General features: G+C 38.1%; 1 protein-coding gene and 1 long non-coding RNA gene across 7 annotated transcripts in view; both read left to right on the forward strand.

Moving 5' to 3' along the window:
• Nucleotides 1–492: 492 nt before the first annotated feature.
• The window catches only part of Chchd3 (coiled-coil-helix-coiled-coil-helix domain containing 3), a 276,433-nt gene continuing 251,341 nt past the window's right edge, over nt 493–25,584 (forward strand). For 3 of the 6 annotated variants that reach the window (XR_015448682.1, XM_004856314.4, XM_087204526.1), the window contains exons 1-2: nt 496–746; nt 11,067–11,154. Coding sequence is in view for 4 of the 6 variants with exons in the window: in XM_004856314.4 (XP_004856371.1) it covers nt 666–746; nt 11,067–11,154 (169 nt within the window). In the remaining 2 variants the exon portion in view is untranslated. Of the gene's footprint in view, nt 747–11,066; nt 11,155–25,584 lie in introns of all 6 variants that reach the window. The other 3 variants (XM_087204525.1, XR_015448681.1, XM_004856315.4) reach the window with 3 other exon arrangements.
• On the forward strand, nt 753–9,217 carry LOC147829596 (uncharacterized). Its single transcript, XR_015448683.1, has 2 exons — nt 753–1,833; nt 2,507–9,217. It is a non-coding gene; the product is annotated as an uncharacterized LOC147829596 (long non-coding RNA).

Consider the following 25,584-nt stretch of genomic DNA (forward strand, 5'->3'; position numbering starts at 1 on the left):
GAAAAATAATATTTTTTAAATAGCTAAGACTAAAATAATGCAATGATAAGTTTTGTGTCAAGGATTTGCATATAGGAATGTACAAATGCCTTCACTGGGGATAACTCAACTGTGAATTCCATGAAGAGATTATGTTTTAATTCACTAACCTAAATTTCCAGAATAAGTTTTTCAAAGCATGCTTGTTGGATTTAAGAGCTTCCTTGAAAGTTTCCCAGTTAGAAGTCTTTTCGGGCCGTCAAGACCACAATTCCCACAATGCCCTCCTGCTCCTCTTGAGCTCTCGGGAGTAAGGCAATAAATGTTCTTAACACCTCAGCACACATCGGGCCAGGCAGAGACTACAATTCCCACTACCCCTAGGGGCTCCGGAAACCTTGTCAAAGACTACCTGTTGCCATAGCATCCGGTACTGGCCAGCCAATCCGGATGCTCTTTCCGAGTAGAGGCGGGTTCTTCGCATCTCTGACCAACCCGAGGCGTTCTCTTCTGACACGTGACCGGAGGAGGTGGGAATTTAGGACCAGGGCCTTCTCCTTGCTTCTTGGGGTCGTGGCCTTGCTCCCGCTGGGCAAGGGAAGTGTCCAGTCCTCCACGCGCGTGTGCGCGGGCGCTGAGGTGCTCGTGGGTCCGCGATAGGACTCTGCGGGTCAGAGGCAGGAGCCATGGGCGGGACCGCCAGCACCCGCCGGGTCACCTTCGAGGCGGACGAGAATGAGAACATCACCGTGGTGAAGGGCATCCGGGTGAGTGTAGTGGGCGGTCAGAGGGCCAGCACTCGGACTTGGACCCCATCACTCCGACGTTTCTGGGAACCTACTCGGCTTGACCTCTTTCTTCCGAGTCTCCAGGATTGTCCCGCCAGAAGTCTGGGTCCCTGGGAAGAACCCCGGAATTTCAAAGCTTGGGACATTCATTCAGAGATAGTTTCTGGTGGTGTTCCAAGTGCTAGGCACCGTGCTTGGGCGACTGGGGGTTGCCAGGTTTACTTGAAGTCTCCATGAACTCACAGTCTGGTCCTGCCCACTAGTTGCAGTACTTTATTTGGAGCCCATCCTTCTCTGTCTGTCTGGAATGGGTTTTGTCTTAGTCCCAGGACCCAAACTCTGCTTTTGCCAGGCCAACATTCTCTCAGGGTGAATTGGCATTTTAAGGTTCTCCTCTGTTTGCATTATGCCATTTAATGCTCTCCTTCTGATCATTTAGGCCCCCCCCCCCCGTCTTCTGGCCTGCCCGAGTGACTTTTGGCTTCACTCTCCTTCACTTACATCTGATAGCCTCTTTTCCCTGGGCACTTCCTCTATGGCCTGCTGTGCCTGCATTTTGGAGTAGGCCCAGTTGTTTCAGGCCTACTGCCTGCCAGCTTGATAGGGGTTGAGACAGGTTTGAAATTCTTCAGGGTGGTAGAAGTAATATAGTCAGTTCGGTCAAGATTTTGAAGACAATATTTTTATGCCCTCTGCATGCACTTGATACATAAAATGAACATTGATTTTTCTCTAGTGTCAGTATCCCAGCATTAACTTCACTAACACACTCCGCTGCACCTGAATTTGGACCTTCACATTTTTGGAAGTATGATGCTTGAGCCTAGTAAATAAAGCACTTTTGACTGAAAAGTTTTATAATAATTTATATTTTTCTTCCTCTGTTATTACATAGCTAGCATCAGTAAATTAAATGTGTAAATTCTTTTTAGCGTTTGTTACTAGGCAATAAACTTTATAAATTTTTTTTTTTTTTTTTGGTACCGGGGATTGAACTCGGGTCCTTGTGCTTGCAGGGCAGGCAGCACTGGAACCACTGAGTTAAATCCCGGGCCCTATAAATATTGTAAGTGTTTAAACATTTTTTTCCTCAGAAATTGTTACCTTGAGAAGAATTTATGAAAGTTTTCTTTGTAGAAACTCAGACTACTGAACTCAGTTTTTGGTCTGTGACCAGTATTTCTTCATATATCATATTAATGAATGGTATTACTACATTTTGTAATTAAATACTGAAGCTGCATTATTTGCAGAATTGTGGTTTAGTTGGTACTCTTTGGAGTAAAATAAAAACCTTATAAACTCTTGAGTTTTATGTGGATTTTCAAAATCTTGCCTCTAGACCTTGAGTATTCCATATTAGAGGGTGAAAAAGACTTAAAAGAAAAAAACATAGTAAGTTTTGGGTGAGAAGATTTTGATTAAAAATGCATAAATTCATATTCAGTGCTCTAGTACAGATACAGTGATGAAAGCAAAACAAATCAAAAGAGCATTTGGCCACAGCATGAAAATGCATATCAAATACGAAGTCGAATAGGATAAACATGACAATAGGTATATATATTTGATTAAAATGCTCAGATTGTTTAAAAAACCTTTTCAAAAGACTTTAAAAAATGTCTTTTTGACAAACAGCTTTACGGAAATGGTTTTCATTTTCATATAGCACATTTAATCTATCTTGTTACAATTCAAGCACACGCTACACTCGTTTTGGCTTCTGTGCTTTTCTTCAGGATATACCCTTCACCTGGAATGCCCTTCTACTGATCCTCATTGCTTCAGCTCCTTTTCAAAGAAGATATAGCATAATCTATGAGTTTCAGTTTTCTCATCTGCAAAGTGATGGAGCTGAGTGCATCTTTCAGATTCTGAAAGTTCTGAAATTCTGTTGCGTCTAGTGGCACTGTAAGTTTCTTGAAACTGTACTCAGCCTGTTGGATTTTCCTGTAAAAAGGGTACACTGTTGAATTGTTGAGTACTTAGAGGTCATTTTGATTTGAGGTCATAGTCAAAAGAGTGTCAACTTGGAATTAAGCAAACCTCAGCTTTAAATCTTAGGTGTTAGTCTGTGACTTTGGACCAGTCACTTCTCTGATGATATATCTTTTTTTTTTTTTTTTTTTGGTGGGGGGGTACCGGGGATCAAACTCTGGTCCTTGCGCTTGTGCAGCAGGCGGCGAAACCACTGAGCTAAATCCCCGGCCTCTGATGGTACCTCTTTATCCAAAAGGGGTAATACTATTACTTCTCTTGATTGGTTGGGGTAAGAAGATGAGATAAGGTAAATAAAGCATCTGAGTCATTGTAGAGTTTTAATTAAAGGCAGTAACTATGATAGGGTTCCTTTTACGTCCAAGATTCTTGAGATTCTTTGAAAGTGCCATATACTATAGTATAAAGAGCATGTGCTTTGGAACCAAACAGACCTGGGTTTGGATCCTAGCTGTAATTGTCAGTAACCATGTAGCTTTGGACAAGTCACTGTTGATTGTTTGCTTATTCAGTGTATCTGGATAATACAGCCTAGTAGTAAGACTTTTGAGATTTATTTAAGTAAACTTTGTAAGTGCCTAATAAACTTTGACAGCATTTGCACTTAGTAGTAGCTATTTTAGAGCTGTTCAAGAGAATGGATGTAAAAACTTACGCAGTCTTAAAATAACTAGATAAATATGAGAGCATGTTGTATTCCCACAAGTGTGCACACTAATAGAGTGCGTGTACTGGGAAATTGGGGTCCTGAGTTCTGACCCATTGCCTGTGAGATTTTTGTTTAGTTTTTTTTTTTTTAAGACTTTTTTTTAGTTCATCTCTATATATTTCTTGGTTTGAAACCGTCACCTTATCTCCTTTGAGCATGGGAATTCAGTTTTTAAACAATATGTTTTTAGCTTGGTTGGTTAAAACATGAACTCATGATGCTCAAACTCCATTTTTGAATTGCAGATGGTGTTAATTCAACTTGGCTGGAGAAAACTTTCAAACTTTGATCAGTTTTCTAACATTTAGGCCATTGGTTGTAAGAAACAATAGTATACCAAAATGAAGTCACTCCTGGCAAACTCACTCTGAGTTGTTCCCCAGTATCTGATTTTCACCTTCATTTTTCTTAATATAAATAGAGTAACGATTAGTGAGCAAAGAGTTTCAGTAACTGGGCTGAATTTATGAATAGATCTTGTTTTTCCATGTTTTTCTTGTTGAGGTCCATAATAGCTAACAATTAAAGGACCTATTAGAATTTTAAGTTCATAGTTTCTTCTCACCTCTCAGATATTTTCATAATATTTATAGGGTCTTGTTTTCTCCTTTATTCTCAGCAACTGTTACATTTTCCTCCCTTCCATAAAATAACCTGTGTTCTCACACCTGATTCCAACTTTGAATCTGACACTACCCATATGGATTAGATGAAAGGCTGCCCTCTTGCTTTGGCTGCTTCTCTATGTCTAAAATAAATTTCTAGTTATAGAAAGACCAAATAATTTTATTACTCACATTACTTGTGCATAACAGGATTTTGGTGACCACCTGCTGTCTGCTTTGAAAGTATACTTATTTGTTCTTTTGGATTTTTTTTGGTACCGGGGATCGAACTCGGGTCCTTGTGCTTGCGCAGCAGGCGATGAAACCACTGAGCTAAATCCCCAGCCCTGAAAGTATGCTTATGACTCAATCTTTCACAAGTTTATCTGAAACATCAAAGTTGTGAGTGAACTCTACTAGAGCAAATACCAGTTTCAATGAGTATCATTTTCAAAGTAATATTTATTACCTTGGTTTCCAGACATAAGCAAATATTTACAGCTGGCCTTGAAGTTATAAGCTGAAATTCATAGGTGCCAGTTATGGCACCATGGATACCTATATGGTACACATTTCATGCTTTGGGAGGTTTTTGGCAGTTGAGAGCCCCTAAATGAAGAAATCACTTAACATGGGATGTTAATTGAAGATTCTGGAGAGAGTATGTTAGCAGATACTACAAATACAGTCAGCCATTGGGAGTGTTGAGGAATGTTGTACAATAGTAGATGATTGGTCTCTTTAAACTTTAGATGATGTGAATCTCTTGTGTATGGTACCATCTTAAGCTTGTTAGGATTTTTAAAAGACAGAACTTCATGGTTTCTACTAATGACAAATGCTAAGAAACAAGTGGCAAACTACAACATAAACTAAGAATTACATATTTTGTATGTATCTTTCTGTGGGTGTTTGGTATTTTCCCTGTGTCCCATTCCCTTTAAACAAGTAATTGGGTATAATTTCTCTCAAATAATAATGGCAGTTTTTGGAGCTTGGGTCTTAAGACAGTTGGAAAGCAAACCCAAACAAGATGAAGAGAGAAAAAAGGGCCTCATTTCTTAAATCAACTTAATAAGACACACCTGGAAGAAAATCTGTTAGGCGTATAGGGATCTGATTTGTTTCTGTCTCATGTGACTCCTGGCTTTCTTAGAGAAGAGCAGCCTTGAATGAATTCCCCTCTTCCTTTTGATCTGCTACTTGAGTGTAGAATAGTTTTTCTTGTCTCTCTGTCTCTGAGAAAATAACTAGATTCTGGATTGGTAGGCAGTGTGTTTGTGCTAATTTTCAATAAGACCAAACAAAGTGGGTGGGAACAGATGAGTGGGAAGACTAGACGATGACACACATCCTCTTCTCTGGAATGCACCGGTGTGTTAAGTAGTGCCAGTTTAAACTTAGGATGGTGAACTTGCTTGAATTTGTCTTTAGAAGCAGTAGAGAAGAAGGGTGGATGGGCAAGGTCCATCCTGAGTGTGGTAGGTCTGCTTCTCTCTCTTGTTTATTTTTGTGGTGCTAGGGGTTGAGCCCGTGGCCTAGCTCTTTGTAGGTAAGCACCCTATCACTGAGCGGTTTCCCTAGACCTTTGTTTGAAATGGGTTCTTGCTAAGTTATCCAGTCTGACCTTGAGCTTGGCATCCTCTTAGCTTCCTGAGTAGCTGGGACTACAGGTGTGAGGTCTGATTTCCTTTGGCCCTTAGATGGGAACTGGAGTTCTTTTAGTTGATAGACCACTGATGGCAAAATTGAGTGCCCAAACTGCAACCAGAACCCACTCATTTATAAAATGCCGACACTGAAATTAAACCTGAACACTGCGGTTTTAATTTAGAAAAAACAACTTGGCATCTTTTGTCTTAAGAATAGCACGTGTGCCATAGATTCGCCACCACTGTTATAGACCATTCTGAATCTATAAAGCTAAGGAAGCTGTCCCACCAAGATAGTAAGCATTCAGTTTTGCATACAATTGGACCTCTAGGTGCAATTTTAGCATCCATGTGTATATGGGGATTATTTTACCATTATTTGATACAAATAATTTCTATAAATTTGATATTTGATATCAAAGTTCACTTGATATTTACCTTGAGGGAGGTTTCAGAGATGGCTTGAAAGAAGGTATAGTAGGTATAGATCAGCAAATAGGGACTTTCCAGAAGCCTTTTGGCTAGGTCTTGCAGAGACTTACATTGTACCTTTAACTTCCTTTTTGGGTCAGTTTGCATGCAAAAGTGAAGTGTTGTTCTGCAGATTGTGTATATAACCTGGTTAGCATCTCTGAATCTTGTCAGCTGCTTTACAAGTGAATACTCCTGATTTCAGAGGAAATCATGTGAGTGTGCAGTAACTTACGACATTAACTGGAAAATCAACTCAGAGAACATGAACTTTATATACAAACCATAACACAGCACATCTATTGCCTTGGTTCAGCATAGCTCAGGACAGACTGGGGACAGGGTGATAGTGCTTGATGACAGTCACAGCTATAGACTGCCACTGATGTGCCTTTGAAGGGCCTAAGGATATAGTTGTGGAATGATTGCAAGAACAAAAGAAGATTGACTCTCAAGACAGCCATATGATATGTTCATCAACCCTACAATATGTTTATTTAGGTGCCCCTTAGGGTGACATGCTTATAAATAGCCGAAAGTCCATATCACCAAAGACTGCATTGGGAAATGTTTTCATTGATGTTAGAATGTGACACTAACTAGCAAATATGGAAGCATGAGAGAAACCACTAAAAGAAGTGAGAAGTTAGTAAGAAACAATTAGTGATAGGTTGAAAAAGATATTCCACTTTCACTACCTGAGAACATGGAGATAACCTTGTACTGTATATGCATTGCAGGACTTGCACAGCTGTTACAGGTAATAGCTGTAGGCCTAGTCCTCATACTTCATGTAGAGAAAGAGCTCAGTATAAGCTCAGGCCCCCTGACAATGAACCAAGAAGAAATAAAAACCAGTCAAAGTTCACATGGGTGGAACTGTATGAATAACAGCTTTACCAAATATCTGTGTTGCCAGTTGTGGTTTTTTACATAACTATAATCTTCATTTCCCTTGGAGGTAATCATTTTCATTTTTTCCATGAGGGAAATAAGGCTTGTTGGGGTGACTCCCCTAGTTGTATATAGCTAGTTGTTGGCCATACTTTATCATCTATTCTAGGGCACCTTTTTGTTTTTTTAAACTGTCTCAAGGGACGATATTTTGGCAATTGGCAGGACTTTTTGTAGTGCTCATAGATAGGAGCAAGAAATGAATTTTGATGAGAAGTAGATGTAGGTATTTAGAAGCTAATATTGGATTTTTAGCAAACACTTATTTCCTGATATTTATATATATACTTTTTTTTTAAAAATTTTTGATTTTTTTGGTACCAGGGATCAAACTCGGGACCTTGTGCTTGCGAAGCAGGTGGCGAAACCACTGAGCTAAATCCCCAGCCCTAAAATATATTTTTATTGTAGGGCTTTGACTTTGGTCTGAAATGTAGAAATATAAAATTATAATTATACATATAAGAATTATATATAAACTCAATTAGGTTTATATAGTAGTTTTATAGACATAAGTGTTACTGGATATGTAACAATTTATTGTATATTATAGCATATAATATATAATACATAGTATATGTGATGGTATATAATCTAGTATATATAGTGTATACTGTAGCATTAATATAGTACATTAATTATATGTAATATTTAGTATGTATATGAATTAAATGAGCTTTCTATATTACCTATGCCTTACCTATCACATTTAATGAACTTTATTAGGTGATATGTAGTATAAATGTGAAGTATAAAATATTAAGTGATAAATAAGCTCATTTAATTCATATATATTACATATATATTCTTAATATACTGTATTAATTATAATAAATGATGTATGTAAAGATTAATATGGAAATCTAAATTCTTTTTTCTTTCTTTTTTTTTTTTTTGGGTACTGGGGATCAAACTCCGGTCCTTGTGCTTGTGAGGCAGGCGACGGAACCACTGAGCGAAATCCCCGGCCCTGGAAATCTAAATTCTAAACAGGATCTAATTTTTTTTTTTTCTGGTATTGGGGATCAAACTCAGGACTTTGTGCTTGCAAGGCAGGCATGGTGCCACTGAGTTAAATCCCCAGCCCCAGTTAGCATCTAATTCTAAAATGAAGACTCATTTGCTCTTTTAAAGAGGAATGATACATTTTTATTATATGGGTGGGATCGAATGAGTGTCTTTAATGGTAGAGAGAACATTGGTCTAGAGATTAAGGGTTACTACTTCTGTTAGCTTTGAAGGCTCTCAAAAGCAGGGAGTTACCATAGATTTGCTGGTCTCTCCAAATTCCTACACACATTGAGTGTGTAAGAGTAAGCTTGTCTGCCAAGGATAGGTCTTGGGCTGGAGATAAGGGATTTAGATTTCACTAATTTATCAGGAGCAGCTCACAATCAAGGGACTGGATGAGAGTGCCAAGAGTACATGGAATGCGGAGAGGATAAAGGCAAAGAACAGCATGTAGGGCCCTTGAACATTTGAGTAGGCAGCAGAAGGGAACCCTACTAAAGAAAGAAGATATGGCCAGAGTCCTTAGAGAATCAGCACAGTGGACTGTCAGAAAAGTTGAGGGAGGAGTTTTCACAACCATATAAATGTAATAAAATATATTTATATAAACATGAATAACAAAGGTTATTTATTTGACTACTGGTGACTTTTATAAGAATACTTTCACAGTTGTCCTTGGTGTAAAAGCCAGAGTGGTGAGTTAAGCAAGTAGAAATTGGAAGAAGGTCCTTGACTCAGGACGGTAATCTTACCCAGTCACTTGACATGGAAACCCTGGGGTCATTCTTAATGACTTCCCTTCATTTCCACATCTAGTCAGACACCAGATCTGGTAGTGAAGAGGGATGTTTGAGTTTGGATTTGACTCAATTCCTGAGTTCCTACGTTTGAATCCTGGTTATGCTGATAAATTGTATGATCCAGGGAAAGGAGTTTTTGCTATTTCCGGGTTCCTCTCCTACAAAATAGAGATAGTAAAATTTATCTCATAGTCTTGTTAAAGATTAAGTGAGTGAAATTCTTAGGTTAGTGTAGTACCTGGCCCATATGGTAATAAGTACTTTGTGAGGGTTAGCTATTTGGAGTCCTAATTATCTTTTGATTATGTTTTCTCCTGGATTACTATAATAGTTCCTCCTCTTACAACTTTATTTTACAATAATGTAAATACCATGAAATCCACTTGTTTTAAGTGTACGATTCCACACCCTTTAATAAATTTACTGTTTTGCAGCATTACTACAATCCAGTTTTAGAACGTTTTTATCATCCCAGAAAGATCTCTTATGCTCATTTATGGTTAATCCCTGTTCCTACCCTAGCCCTAGGTAACTGCTTAGCAGTGCCTTTTCGATAGTGTTGCCTTTTCTGGGTGTTTCATATAAATAGAATCATAATATTTGTGGTCTTTTATGTTTGGCTTCTTTCACTTAGCTTAATTTTAGATCTGTACACAGTGTAGCTTTGTCAGAACGTCATTATTTATTGCTGAACTGTATTGTATAGATACATAATGTTTTGTTTATCTGTTCACCAAATATTTGTTCCCACTCTTGCTGTTATGAATAATGTTGCTATGGACATTCCTGTACATGTTTCTGGGTGGACATATGTTTAGTAGCTTCTTAATTGGTCCTTTAGCCTCCTTCAAGGGTCCTTCTTCTGTTCTTATCCCTCTCCAATCTGTTCTTTACAGTATAGCCAAAGTCATCTTCCTGAAATGTAAATCTCATCATGCCATTACCATGCTTTGAATCTTTTTGTAGTGCCTGATTGTCATGTGGATTTAACTGAAGGGTTTACTAAGAGTTTTTAAAATCATAAATCTCTGCCTTTCCTCTATGTCTTCTCTTTCACTATGCCCCCTTTTTGTGCTTCATCCATTTGTTTATTCATGACATTTTATTCATCTATTTAACCCTTTTATTAACCAAGCTTATTGAGCCTCTGAGGATATGCTAATAGGACAGCCAACTCCTTGCTTTCATGAATCTTTTTCTCTAGTCTGAAAGTCAGACAATAAACAAGAAGCATCAGATAGTGGTAACTACTATCACAAGAATAAAAAACAAGGATACAGTAGTAACTGTAGAGCTGATGACTCAAATCTCCAGGCACAAGTATTATTCCTCAGAACCTCTGCCCAATTGCTAGCTGCCTACATATGTCCATTTGGATGTCTAAGGTGGCAAACTTATTTCTCATGTATGTTTAAAGTGATCCCCTCTTCCTAGCCCATTCTCTTCCTATCCTCTGTACATCTTCTGTTGTAAGTCTTCCCTGACCTTCTGCTCCAGCACTATCCCCATTTCCATTACAGGCTAGCAGACTCAAGTTACACCCTTCACATTATATTTGAATGCCTGCCAGTTATGTGTTTATTCTACTTCACTTTAACTTGATGAGTTTGTGAATTCTCAAAGTGTGTCTAGTTCCTGGCACATAGGACCTTAAAAAATGTGTTGAAAGAGCGACTGTATGTGGTTAATCTTGAACAGGAGGGAGGGAGGAAGGAGCAGTTTTCATTGAGAACATTGGGAAGGAAGGAGCTAAGGCTTGCAAATACATAAGTACATTTGTGGGATTAGGGGAGAAAAGTTGAAGAAGTTCTGATGGCTTACATTTTCTCTGAGAATACAGTTCAGTGCACAGCATAAAACAAGGACAAAGTTTTTTCTGATGAGCAATTAGTAGTGCATTAGAAGAAATAAAGGAGTAGTGTTGTGTATCTTGAACTTTTAAAACCATTCTCTTACAACTAGTTTTAGAGTTATTAGATTTAGTCCAATTTTCTGAAGGCTATTTGTTGTACACATTGATGTGAAAGACTGAAATTTTCAGATGTTACTGCACTGTTTTTTCTTTTATCATTGATTTTATTTTGATGTTGCTTTTTCAGCTGTCAGAAAATGTAATTGATCGAATGAAGGAATCCTCCCCATCTGGTTCGAAGTCTCAGCGGTATTCTGGTATTTATGGTGCCTCAGGTATCTGAAGCATTTTAATTTCTGGGTTTTTTTTAATTGAAAAATTGTAAGTGGAAAATGTTCATTCAGTAGTCAAATTCAACTGCCCTCTGACTTTTGCTTTTTGGATATTCAAATTTTTATGGGGAATGTTAGAAATCATCAGGGATTTTAAGAACTTTAGCACTATGAATGAACTTACTTTCAAACTGTCTTTGGAAATTTTGTTTTCTAATCTAACTCCTAAACCCTCTCATAGGTATTAGAAGATGATTTTAAAACTTTATGTGTAAAATAGATTGCTAATAGGATATTGGGTATTTAGGAGTAAATATTTATAAAAGTTTGAACTTAGAAAAATAATGATTTACTGTTCCAAATTCTTAAGTATTTCAATCAATGTTGTTTTCTAATAAAAGTTTTGAAGTTTATAAAATATTTACTTCATCATAGTCAATCTTAGTTATTGATAAAAATATGGCATTAAGTGAAATTCATAGAGAATTAGGAAGCCTTATTCTATCTGGAGATCTTGCTGCATAAGAAAGGGGTAAAAGGATGTGAGGGCAATCTGGCTGCAACATGTCACCCCATTGATCGCCAGGGTTGATTTGGCTGATCTGGCTGGCTAGGCGGGTGTCCCCTTCCTCCCTCACCGCTCCATGTGCGTCCCTCCCGAAGCTGCGCGCTCGGTCGAAGAGGACGACCACCCCCGATAGAGGAGGACCGTTTCCTCGGTCAAGGAGTAGCTGCGCTCCCCTGCTGGAACCTCCAAACAAGCTCTCAAGAAAGGGGTAAAAGACCTAACACTGTTTCTCTTCTTTTTCTCCTTTCCCAACGCACCCATCTGTTGACCTACAAATACTTACTGAGGGTTTGCAAATTGTCTAGTACTGTTCTTAGTACTGCCCAAGTGGTGGATGGGCATGCAGTTTATTGTGAAAAGCAACAAGAAAATAATTAAGATGATTAATTTTATACTAATTGAGACTTTGCTATGTTTATTAGAAAGGGATAAATCTTGCTAAAGGTTGTGAAATTGAGAAAGATGAGATGTTGCTGCCCATCTGCCATTCACTTGGGGCAGTTGTGGGCCCCCCCCATCATTAAGTAAGTAAACATGAATTGGGCTTCTAATATATTCAGAATAAGGGCTACCAAGATGAATAAGAAATAGTTTTTGCCCTTTCCAAGCAAGAGTTGAGAAAGATTCATGGGTTACTAACACTAAATAGACAGTGAGTACTCCTTCCTAGCTAGAAACTCTGTCTTCTGGGTCACACTCTTGGTTTTCCTCTCACCTTGTAATCATCAGCCCAGGCTTCTTTGCTGATTCTGTAACTAATACTTTCCAAATGTATGGCTTTGAAATCATGATCTAGATGCCTAATGATTTGTCACCTCTCTATAACTCCAGACTTTTAATGGACAACTGTCTACCTTGAAATCTTCGCTCAGAGACCTACAAGTTGACATATCCCAAACAAACTTTTTTATTCTCCTCAGGCTTGCTTCTCCTTTCCTTCTTTCCCAGAAAAGGGCACAAATAGTTAAGCCACAATGCAGAGATTCATCCTTATTTTCTCTTTTCTGACTCTTTATATCAGGCTTTTGCTAGTCTTGTTGACTCCATCTGCAAGATATGTTGGAATATACTATATCTTTTCAGGTCTATTTCTGTGCTCTAATGCAGATAGCCATCATCTTTTATCATATCTCCCATTAGAGCTGCCTACCTGGTTCCTGTGCTGTGCTATGCACATAAAGGCCCTCACAGTTTTTGAAAAAGCAAATTAGTTCATGTCTTTTCCCAGTGGTGACTCTCCATGTTACGCAGAATGTCATCTGAACTGGTTTTCGGAACAAGGTGTACCACGACTGGCCACTCTGCCTTTTCAGCATCATCTCATCATCCATTACGGCCCACCATCCTCCCGTACTTGCCCACTGTGACTGTTATCTTCACCAGAAAATGACCACATCAGCCTTTGTCTCTTCCTCAGTTTTTTTTCTTTTTGGTACCAGGTATTGAACTCGGGTCCTTGTGCTTGTGAGGCAGGCGGTAGAACCACTGAGCTAAATCCCTGGCCCCAGCCTTTGTCTCTTATCTCTTCACAGGTGAATTGCCAGCTTCTAGGATAGTACCTGTTTCTTAATGAGTCATTAGTAAGTATTTATTGAATTAATATAGGACATATCTCAGCCATTTTAAAGTAACTACTTTTGATCATTTTGGAATATAATTACATTAATTTTCTTAGGGTTTTGTTGTTGTTGTTGTTTTAAAACAGGATTGTTGTTGCTATGTAGTCCAGGCTAGCCTTGAAGTTGTTGTAAGCCCAGGGTGCCCTTGAACTCATGATCCTACTGTCTCAGCGTCCTAGGAGCTGAGATTACAGGTGTGTACCACCACATCTGTCTATGAATTTAAGTGACATTTGTTGAATGTCTACTCTGCATATAAAATTTTGAGGTATTTGCATAGGACACAAAAATAGAAAAAGATCTGTCCTTTCAAAGAGATTAGAGATTTTGGACAGATAGAACTAAATAGTAATAATGAAGATAAAATCATAGTGTAAAGAAGCCCAGAAGATACTGAAATTATATATGTCACATAGTTTGGATTAAGAATGCCTTTTGAGGACTAAAACATATAATAGGTAATGTGAAATAGGAAGAAAAGGGGCAAAGGGGAAGGAAGTGGGAGGGGTAGGGGAAAGGAAAGAAGGGAATGGAATTAATATGAGAAAATGGAAAAATAGGAACAAAATCTTTGTAAATAGGGAGGAATGGAGGGGTTGAAGGGAGGGCTGGGCAAGGGTGAAAAATAAGAACCAAAAGAGATTATGTAAAGGTGCAAATTTCCAATGATGAATGTCATTATATTGTATACCTAAAATGTACCGATGATTAGAATGAATAATCGATAATGGAAAATAAGAAGAAAAGGTCCAAAGGGGTAGGGGTAGTGGGAGGGGCAAGGGAAAGGAAAGAAGGGAAAGGAAAAATGCTGAGAAATGGAAAAAATGGAAATAAAGTCTTTGTAAATATGGAAGGGTGGAGGGGGTGAAGGGAGGGCTAGGAATGGGGAAAAAATAAGAACCAAGATGCATCGTGTAAAGGTACAAGTTCCCGATGAGAAATGTAATTGTGTTGTATACCTACAATGTACCAATAAAAGAATTTAAGAAAAAAAAAAAGAATGCCTTTTGATATGTGCTATTTCTAAAATTGATATTCTAAAGTATAATTTGTTCTAGGGAGATTATTTTTCTACCTACTCTAAGAAGATAAGATATGGAGAAGAAATAGTGATTAAATAATGATAGATAACACTTAAATAATGTTTATTATGTGGTAGGTGTTCTGTTAAACCCTTTAGATATTTCTTATCTCATTTACAACCCTATGAGAAAGGAACTGTTGTTAACCCATTTTCCATAGAAGGTAACTGAGACTTGAAGTGATTAATTATTTTGCCCAAAGTCACATAGGTGGTAAGCAAAGAGGTGAGAATTAGATTCACACCCATCTGAAGACTCCAGAGAAAATGCTGTTAATCATTGTGTTTTGCCATAATTTGAATGACACCTTGCTTCATTTGTAGAAAGGAGGTGATAGAAACTGGTCGGAAGAAAGGAGCTGCCTTCCAGTGATGTCCTGATTGAGTTTAGGAAAGAACCTTCAGTCTTTAAGTGCTTGTTACTTCTTCTAGCTTTTTCACATATTGACTCATGCAACAGTAAGTGCAAGAGAGAAAATGTTTTCCTTTTTGGTTGGTTTCTTAAACTGGTACTTTGACAGTGTAGGTGGGAGTTGGCAGACTCCTGTGTTGTATATGGCCTGTAGAGCATTCTACTGATTACATGATATGCTCTGGCTTTGTTGAGGGATCCATCCCTTCCCATTCCAGGTTGACATGGCCAACAGACTCTGGTCCACCTGACAGCCTAGGCACTGGAAATCTTAGAATGCTCCTTTATGTTTTAATGGTCAGGCTAGGATTATACTCTCTAAATGGTAGCCACTTTTCACATGATACTATTAGAAGTTACATAAAATTAGTAAAATAAAAGTGTCATTTTTTTCACTAGCACTGGCTAGATTTCATGCTCAGTAACTGCATGTCACTAGTGGCTACCACATTGGAAAGCACAGATAAGAGTACATTTTTACTGCGTGGCTGTGGTGTAGAGTACTCCAGTGCTTGGCATTGTGAGCCTTATCAGATAGTTTTAATGCTATGATGACTGAAATAATGGAGGTTCGTGACTCTGTACATTTGTGCTTGTGAATCTTATTTCTTTTCCTTTCTATATCCCATGCCCCAGTAATAAGGGCAAATGAGAACTTCTGGGAATGTTCCCCTTGGGTATGCTATATGTTAACTTGGTCTTTGGCACAGCTCCTTAGCCTTGGAGTAGTTGGATCATGTGGGTTGGTCCATGTACCATGCAGATAGTTTGTTCATATGAAAAGTCTCAGCAAGCCTTCTCTCATCCATTCCAATCTAATCCAAGAAAAAAACTAAGTTCGGCATACTGTTTTGAAATGCTCTTACCTTTAGGTTAAGAATGCAATTAGACTGGTTGTGTATAGTAGCAAATTTATTCTTTTTTTAGAATGAATATGTTGATAAAAGTAGAAAGCTTCAAAATTTTTATTCTTTTCTACATTTGTCTCATTTAGGGATTTTAGTATTCAAAAATAGATTTATGATTTATAATTTAGATGTATTATAAAATAATATTTCAAGTCTACAAAATTATATTGATAAAAATGTCTTTTCTACATTTTCAGTGTCACGTAAATTATATATTAAATGTGAATTGAATTTTTAATATTTATTGAAATGCTTTTTTTCTGATAGGACTCTTTGTTCTTACCAGCCCCAGGCTGTTCATGTGTGTGAATATAGGGCAGTATATTTGATGGGCTGAGAAGCCTAGCATTTCTGAATGTAGAAACTGAGTCTTGTCTATATATAGTTTTGAGAAATATAATTTATACTTTAAGAAAGTGAGTTCCTCTGAAGAGTTAACTGAAACTAATTTTTTTTCCTAAGCCTTGAACCAGATCAGTGACTTGTAGTAAGTATTTGCATGTAAAGCTGTTTGGGCAAAATAATGTACTATGTGACGCACAGCAGATTGTAATGGCACTTTAATAAATAAATGTGCTCTAAAGAATTTAACTGTCTCCTTGCTGCCTCATATTTCTCGCTGTGTTATCTCAACTGTATTGGTTTGCTTTTATACCAGATACTATTTTTAGGCTGACATAAAGGAATGCCATTGTATATAATTGTAATCATAAACTTACTTTTGATTAACATTTTGCATCTTTTGATCTTGAAAACCATTGTTGGGTATTGAACTTTTTCTTTCCACCCTGATCTTTTAATTTTTCTGGTTTAGGGTGAGGTCATACTGCTCATGCTTTACCTTGTCAACTGGTAAGGAAACTGATTCCAGCATCAGTTATGAAGAAACCAGACAGGAAATTATATTTGGAGGATATTTGTTGTTTTCCTGAATCACAAGTAGCCAGATAAAAATGATAAATCTGGAAAAAAGACAAATGAATTCACTTTTATTATTAACTTCAGTGTGCAAGTTTCTCTGTGAACTTTTTGTCATTGTGAAAGATAACAAAGATCTGCCGATTTGTGTTAAGTATATCACTGAGATGACTAAATATTTGGCAGCCTTAACAAATTGCAGGAAACCAATCTGAGCAGGAAATAGCACAGCCAAAACTAAAACAGCCAATTTAGGGAAACAGATTCATTTATATGTTCTGTGTATTTTTCTCCCAGAATCTGGTTCTCCTAGTTATTTTTAAACAGCTTTTTAAGGCTCATTTAGACATAGCATTATAGAGAGAGTTCAGAGTAAACAAGCTGTGCTTATTTCTTTGACTTGTTATAAGATCCGAAGGGAGTTGTAAGTGTAGATTTCTAACTTTTAATATATGAGACTTTGTTGATATCAGTGTCTCAAGTTTGTACATATTGTGTGTGCTGTAATGGATAATTTGCCTGGATGTTCCAGCATATTAAATCTAATTCTCTAGTCAGTATATTTGGCTCTTAAAAGGAAATCTATGAACAGCCCACATTTAATGGATGATTAAAGAACTAAATTTTGCTAGTTCCGTCTGTCAAGTGTTAACATAGCAATGATCTTTGACTTTAAGGAACTATTAGTTTGGTGAAAGCATATTTAACATTATAGAGTAGTGAATGATTACCAGTTTGGTACCCTTCACCTGCTCGGTTAATATTTTTGAGTAAGTGAATGAATATATAAATGAGATAAAATATATAAAGAGGTCTGGAAAGTGCTTTGGGATCAGGAACTTGAGCAGGCAGGCCTCCAATCAAGGGGAGTGGACTTGAGCCAAACTTTGAAGATAAGCGGATAGGAGTGTTGGTATGGGAGGTATTCCTAGAAGAGTTAGTACATAGACTAGATTAATTCCGAGAAAGGTTTCCTGCGATCTAGTGAGTGGGTAGATTGGGGAAGTAAAGGGTTTAATTTTATCTTGTACAGCTTAGGGAGCTACAGTTCCTTCTAATTTTAGGATGTAAGGTTAGAAAATTGCATTAGTTGCTTCTTGAAGAATATCCAGATATTAATAACATTTTTATAGTTAAAAATGCAGTGCTGATTTTCTCATTGATATTTTTATATTCAACAAAGAAAGAAATGTCAAGGTAAGAATATGTATTTCCCACCATACCACTAATTAAAGCCATTTTCATTGTTATTGAGAAAAGAAGCAGTCCCGTACAGCACTTCTTGTCATTAATTGGCCCTGTAGCTGAAAAGAGAAAGAAAGAAAATTGTAAAGGCAATGTGGTGGGATCTGGTACAACAGGATTTCTGAGCAGGGAAAATGATTCAAGGGCTTCTTGGAAGGATAAAGTAGAGGTTGAATGGGAAACTAGAGATAGGGAAGGTAAGCTGTTAATAACAGTCTTAGTGGAAGCAGCCATGACAAAGACTTGGGGGACTTGGTGACCAAGGCCACAGGGCTGGTTAGTGGCACTCCTTGGCTCACTCAGTCCTCTCCTGTCTAGGGCACTTTCCTTTGTGGCACTTGGTTCATTGTTCTTTGTGATTGTTTTTAGAAGCCAGTAAAAATTTAAACTCACTTTATTTTAACAGTAAGATGAATACATAGAAAACTTTCTTTTTATGTAGCAACCAGTCATTGACTGTAGTTTTTATTTTTTCTCTTCCGGTGGTGAAAGGGAAGTCATGATGAAAAGAAAAAGCTGTAGCAGTAAAGGGAAGGAACTGCAGAGGAAAAGCTCAGTAGACTGTAAAATGTCAGCGAGTCAAACTTTCCAAGTTTCCTGCAACCAGAAACTTGTGCCCATTGATTTTCTAGTTAGCAGATTAACTACTGGCCACATCCTTGACTGCCTTTGCTTAATTTACTTTGTGTAAGTGCTTTCAGATAGTGCCATATGAAACCGAGCGGGTTAGAAATTCCCTGCTTGTGTCTGAGTTACTAACAGAGGCAGCTGGGAGGTGCACTGCTTATAGAAATGAAAACTGTAGCCTCAGAGCCACAGTACTCAGGAGCTGGAAGTTAACACAAGTGTTACTGTTCAATACTTGCAATGATTATGGACAAAAGAGAAACTTTTAAAAACACTCCCCATTTTTTGGACAGATTTTGGACACTAATGTGCTCCGTAGGGTAATGGGTTGCATTTTCTTGCAGAACAAATGTTCTTGGGCATAACAACCAAGGTGATGGATATCATCAAAGATTAAACAACTGCAAAGTGGAAATTTTATAATCATGTCAAGATTTACAAGATTTTGGCATTGATTAAGCCACCCTAATGGAGCATAAAACATAGGACATAGAATACATAAAAATTCTGTCTTTGAATTAAATTTTATGGAGCATTTGTAAAACAAACGCTTAATTAACAATATTTGTGCCTGTCTTGGAATTTGACAGACTTTGAAGGTATCATCTGGATGGCCCAGGTCTCTTAAAATAAATTCCTCAAGGGAGATTCAAATGTACATTTTTCTGTTACAGGCAGAGGTATTGAAAATCAATCCATGGCCTTTCCAGCTGTCAGCCGAATACTTGGTTATTGTTGTTGCTGATGATGTTTTTTTCCTGGTAAAAAACATTCTAAAAAGTGAGGCCTGACACAGCATTTTATTTCTTCCATTTACTCCTTCCTTTTTCCCTGGTTTATTTGGAGTTGCTCCTACAGACTCCCACAGTGCTCTATGTTAGGCCAAATCTATGCTACAAGGGAACAATAAATGCGTTTTAAGTCCCCTGTTAAGCCTGCTCTGCCCCAGGGCTTCTTGACACTTGGTTGACAGCTATCAAGGTACTTGAAGTTCCTTGAAAGGCTTTGGAAACCACAAGGATCATGACAGGAGGGATCTTCAGTCTTTTTCATTAATGGCTGTGGCAGTGTTTTGGTGCTCTGTGCCCTGGTTCCCCTCAGTGAGTAGCTAATTGCAAAAAAGGGTTCTAATTAGCCAGCATCAAATGATTGGAGCTTGCGATTACTTTAAGTTCCAGGGTAGTAATGATAACTCTCTCTTACTATGAAGATAGAAAGTGGTTGGGACATCTCACAGATTATAATGGTGGGGAATCACACAGCCGCTTAAAGTCAGCCCCTGTGCACTCACTGATGGTAGGACTTACTTCCTTTTTGAGATATGTGAGTAGTGCTGCTCTGCTCTTTACGTCTTATGTTCTTGCTCTTACTTTTTTCCTGTCCTCCCCCACTCTTGCTCTTCAGGGGATACCCAGAGGCCTTGCTCTGTATTTGAGGAGCAGCAGTTGAACCTTGCTCTACATTTTGAATTTTCTGATTTCAGATTTTACAGTCTCCAATCCTAATGTCATTGTCAGACTAGTCTAGCCACCATCATCTCTCTCCTGCTTTGCTTTAGTAGTCCCTGCCTTCAAACTTGTATTCTCCAATCTGTTTTCCCTGCAGCCCTGGTAATATTTCCAAAGCATAAAATCATATTATTCCTTTTTTGAAAACTTTAGCAGTTCCCTTTTCCTCTTAGATGCCTTAATCTCTTTCACAAGCCAACAAGGTCCTGAACAATCTATCTCTGGTTTCCATTGACGTCTCCCAGACCTTTCTCTCTTACATTTGATCTTCTTTGTCACATATTGAGGTTTTAGCATGTCCTTGACTTTTTTCTTGTTTTGGAATTTTGATTGTGTGATCTTCTGTCTCAATACTGTTCCTCCATTTCTTCAGCCTGGTCCCATCCCCAGTTCACTTCCTGGCTGCTTATATCTGGCCAACTCCTGCTCCTTGGATAGGTCTTTGCCTAGAAATCACCCCCAAATCTTTTCCCAACTCTCAGTCTGGGTTCCATGCCCCTCCTGTATGGGCCCACAGCAGCCTGTTTGTGCTTGTCCTATCATAGCACTTACCCCTGGTACTGAGATGTCATTTACTTACTTCGTCCCTCAGATACCATAGCTTCTATTTACTCTTTTGTTCTCTCAGGACCTCCTTTTAGGCATTTTATTTCTATACCTCCCCTTGGTCTGGGAATTTAGCTCAGTAGCACTGTGCTTGCCTTGGCAAGTGTAAGGTCCTGAGTTCAATCCCTTGTATGGGGGTGGGGGGAGAATTACCTATCTATACTTCCCCTTGCCTTGTTGTTGATCTCTCTGAGCTGAAGTGAGAACAGTTAGGGAACTGTGTTTACTATAGGTAAACACTGACCAGTTGAGGTCAGATGATTAAGTAGAGTGGGAATGAAGAAAGTCTCAGAAGGTTGGCAAAGTATCTCTTTCTTCAGGTGCCCTTTCTCTACCTCTCCAGTGTGGACTGCCCAAATTGTTGCCTTTTTGAAGATTTTCCTTTTCTTGTGTCACTAATTCTATTGGTGTCGACCCTTGTTATAGTATATAACTCATTGTATTGTAATTATATATTTATTTTTTTGTTTTTCCTGCTTTTTTATGAGCTAAGAGCAGGGAATATTTACTAGTCATCTCTGTACCTTCAATCATAGGGACTATGTTATAATGTTGTTTGCTCAATAAATGTGGAATGAATAAGCTAAAACAAATCAGAGAATGACATATATATACATATATACACACACATATATATACATACATATACACACATATATATACATATGTACATATATATACATATATATGTATATATATGTATATATATGGCATGTGTCAGAGACTAGGAGGAAAAAAAGGGGTCTTTCTTTTGGATTGGTTACATTGGGCATGGATGTGAGGGTCTTCAACAGGCTTGGGATGCAGCCCAAGTTTGCCAGTTTCTAGTCTAACTGAAGCAGACCCAAAGGGTTACTTTCTTGAATACCAACCGTGGAAAAGTACAGTTTTGGGGGGCAGTGGGTAGGCAGTAGGGCCCTGATGTGAAAACACTGCTGTGGAGATGCACATCCCACTCCTGGTTAATGATTTAGTTTAGAAAGGAAGCCATTTTTGGCATAGACTTGCCAAAGTTTGGGGAGAACTGAAGGAAGTGAGTATTTTCCTTTCTTGGGTCCTTGCACTCTCAAGTCCTGCCATATTCTTTCTCCATTAGGTCAGAGGGAATCTGACTTTAGTCTCCTGGGATTATGGGTTAGGTGCTTGGGCCTAGGGCTGAGGGCTTGGTAGGCTTAGTACCTTCTGTTAAAATTAGGAACCCTCCTACTCACTTCTTGTTGTCAAAACTCTGGGACCCTTGAGAGTAGTGCTCCCTAATAATGTAGCTTCTCCTCTGTGGCATGTTGGACCTTTGGTTCAGATTCCGGGATCATAAAGCCTTTTCTTCCTGAAAGAGTAGTCTCTGGCCTCACCCCATCTCATCTCATCTCATCTCATCTCATCTCATCTCATCTCATCTCATCTCACCTCACCTCATCTGCTGGGGCGAGCTGTTTGAAGCCTGGGGCTTCAGGTGTCTGAAGCCCAGGAGCATCAAAGTTTGGTTGGGTTTCTTGTAGAGGTGGGAAGGAAGGCCCGCTGGTTGTTTCCTGAGACCAGGAAGACCAGAAGACAGGAAGACTGGCATTCCTGTGCATTCAAACACACCTAAATATCCAAGTCTTAACTGACAAAGAAAAAGAAAAAAACCTCTACAAATTTGGTTTACTGTTGCTTTTCATTTTCACCTCATTGCCATGTGCTATACTGTATCAGATTGGCTTTGCTTTTCATTTTGATAGTACACTAAATTCATCAGATGTAATTAGCCTTGCTGTTGACGTAATGATCATCTCATGACTTTAAAAGATAAGATAAAATACTGATTGCTGTATGCTGTTTTTCAGGCTAGAGCTGAAGAATGATGTGAAAGTCAATTATTATAGTCAGGACAATTTTGATATAAATCAAAAGTATTATAGCAAAATTTAAGGTCAATGACTTCCCCAAAACATATTTATTGTTTTGTCATATTACTGGCAAGGTTATGGATTCTGAATCCTGTTCTTTTAATTATTTAAAAAAATTATTTTAACAAAATATAATTCTTTTAACAAAATACTCCCAACAGCTCTCAATTCATTCCCCCTGAAACTTGGCTTCAGCTTTGTGTTGTGCACTTGCCCTTGCAACAATAATGAAGTCACCTACCACTGTTTCCTCTTTAACTTTTTTAGTACTAGGAAAAATGAGGCTGGCTAAGCAGCTTTTGTTTAATTTTGGGACAACACAGACTCACTGGGTATAATGTGTTTCTTTAATTTTTCTAAACAATACGTTGATTTCTCCGGGAATCCCATGGGATTGAGCCCGTAAACTGCTTTTGTGACATGGTTTTAAAACTTGCCTAAAAATGTTGCTTTAATATTCTATCTCAGAAACTTTCTAGAGTGAGTATTAGAAGATTATGGGAAGTTATAATCCTCTTTTCATATTATTCTTTGACCTCTGACCTGTTTTATTAGTTTTTGAATTAGAAAATCTTTAAGGAAAACATGGACTGCATAATTAAAAAATATTTTTATCAAGCCTGATGAACCTAAGAATGATAAATTACTTTCTTAAATTCTTTTTTCCATCCTATTGAACATTATATGTCTGTTGCCATAACTATTGTTTCATAATCCGTGTTCATCTTTTTGCAAAAATGACAAAGCAAAACATTAAAAAATAGTAATTTCTTTTCTTTTTTTTTTTTGGTACTGGGGATTGAACTCGGGACCTTGTGCCTGCAAAGCAGGAGGCAGAACCACTGAGCTAGATCCCTGGCCCCAAAATAGTCGTTTCTTAATGTTCATTTTCAGTGTCATGGTTTATAGGGCTTTGAACTGATGCCTTTTAAGGCTCTGCTGTATTTTGATTGAAAACTACTCTCTTTATTCAAGTAAACATTTTTACCTGACTCATCACAGAGACTACCCTGGTACTCAGGCCTGCAGATCATTTCTGATATTCCCCAAGGGACATACTTTGTACCCACTAACCAGACTCAGGTGCAGAGGCCAGGTGGAATCATCACCTCAGCTTCACTGCCACTGATGTAATGTGACTGTGTGCTTTTCAAAAACGGGTGTATGAACCCCGTTCAGAAATGAACCCCATTTCTTCAAACAGGAAATGAAAAGGTGGTGATTGAATCACTTCTGAATTGAAGAGTGTGTGCAGTACGTGGCGGGTGTGTGTTTAGGGTTCAAAGAGCTTTTGCTACTCAGTAGTTGTGTGATCTTGAGCAAGTTGACTTATTTTTTTCCAGGATAAAATGGAGACTTAATGCCAATTTCACATGGTTGTCATAGAGACTAAATGAGATAATGTGCAGGTGTTGAAATATATCAAGAGATCAGTAGATGCCCCTTTCTTTTTTTCTTCTTTAACACAACAGCCAGGCCTTCAACTTTACTCCTTGTCTTTCACCAGCTCCAGATTGACCCTTGCCAAACTATGTTACTTTACTGTCTACTCTCTTTGCCTTTCATTGGGTCTTCTGCACTTGTGTTCCAGCAAACATTTAGTCCTGGCTATGGGCCAGGCACTGAAGTGAGTGCTAGGTTTCAAAGATGAATAGAGCAGGGTGAGGCAGCATGAGTTGTGATGGAGATACCCATAGCTGATTGCTTAAGGACTAACTCTGCCTGGGAAGAGCAGGGTAGACTTCATGGAAGAGGTAGTGTTGTTGGAGTTGAGTATTGAAGGATGAATAGGTGCTTACAATTAGACATGTTGGGTTTGGTGGCAGAGGATGATGGGAAAAATGAAGGACAACATTGTGTTGTTTTAATAAAAAGACATATTACACTGGCGGAAGTAGAAGGAATAGTGCTATTTTTCTGTCACCTTTAGAATAAGAGAGGTAGGTATAGTTTGAGTTTTAGGTAATTGATTTCATACTTCTCATTAACAGATGCTTCATTTTAAAGTGTTTTTTATTAAAGCATTTATGAAGCTATACAGATTAATAAAACATGTGCGCTCAGGTAAGTTGTTTAAAGTGTTTTTTGTTTTTCTTCCAGGTTGTAGGGACTACTAGTTTCTGATTTGATAAAACAGCAGGGGCCACCTTTGCTGGTTTGCTAATTCATGCAAAATTTAGCCCTCTTGAAAAATGAACAAAGGTCATAGCCAAAAGATACTCATCATGCAATCTGTCCACAAGAAATCTTGAATGAATTCATCTTCAAAAAACTTAAATAAAACAGTTACTTTCTTGACACTCCATCATCCGAGTAGTCCTTTAGGGCATTTACCATTGCTATATGTACATTTTTCTTTTTCATGTGATTGCAACTTCCTTGAAAAGGATGCTTCAGATGAATGTTTTGGGGTGGTTGATATGATATATTTGATCTGATTTAACACAAATCGTAGCAGTGGGTGGTTTCTCAATATGATTCTTTCTGATTGTTACTAGGGTTTCTTCAGAGATTCTAATAGTAAGACATTGTATTTGATTTCTCTTGACTTATGCTGCAGGTAGCAGAGTGATGCTTAGTGCTTTGGCCTAGGCTGTATTAGTAGGTGTCTCTAAGAATGAATGGGAAGGCTTGCTAGACCAGTGACAGGGACAGGCCACAGGCTTTGGTAGGAGATTCTCCCAGTTGTCTCAAATAGGCTCCCTGTTCTTCTTGTGCGTGACCCAAGAGATTGCTCTGAGACACCTGTTAAATAAGCTGGGTGGAAGAGGCGTGGATATTGATAGAGGAATAAGCCTGTGTCTTCAGCTCTGCCCTCTGCTGTGTTTGTGTTGTCTGAGAGTGTCAGGGACTATTTTCTAAAGCCACTGCTTTTTCTTGGGCCATCCCAAATATTGGAGAAAATGACTCAGGTTGCATTTTCCCAAAGAAAGAAATAATGTGGAAATACTGTTGATGAAATAATTCTTCAGGCTTATAATGGGTTCCTGGGTTAACATAAAACCCATTCAGCATTTAGATATTTAATGATGAATAGGTTAGGTGAACTTTG

This window comes from Heterocephalus glaber, unplaced genomic scaffold (assembly GCF_053883595.1).
Source record: "Heterocephalus glaber isolate CG9 unplaced genomic scaffold, H.glaber_assembly_v1.0 deba00000546, whole genome shotgun sequence".
In the NCBI taxonomy this organism is placed as follows: Eukaryota; Metazoa; Chordata; class Mammalia; order Rodentia; family Bathyergidae; genus Heterocephalus; species Heterocephalus glaber.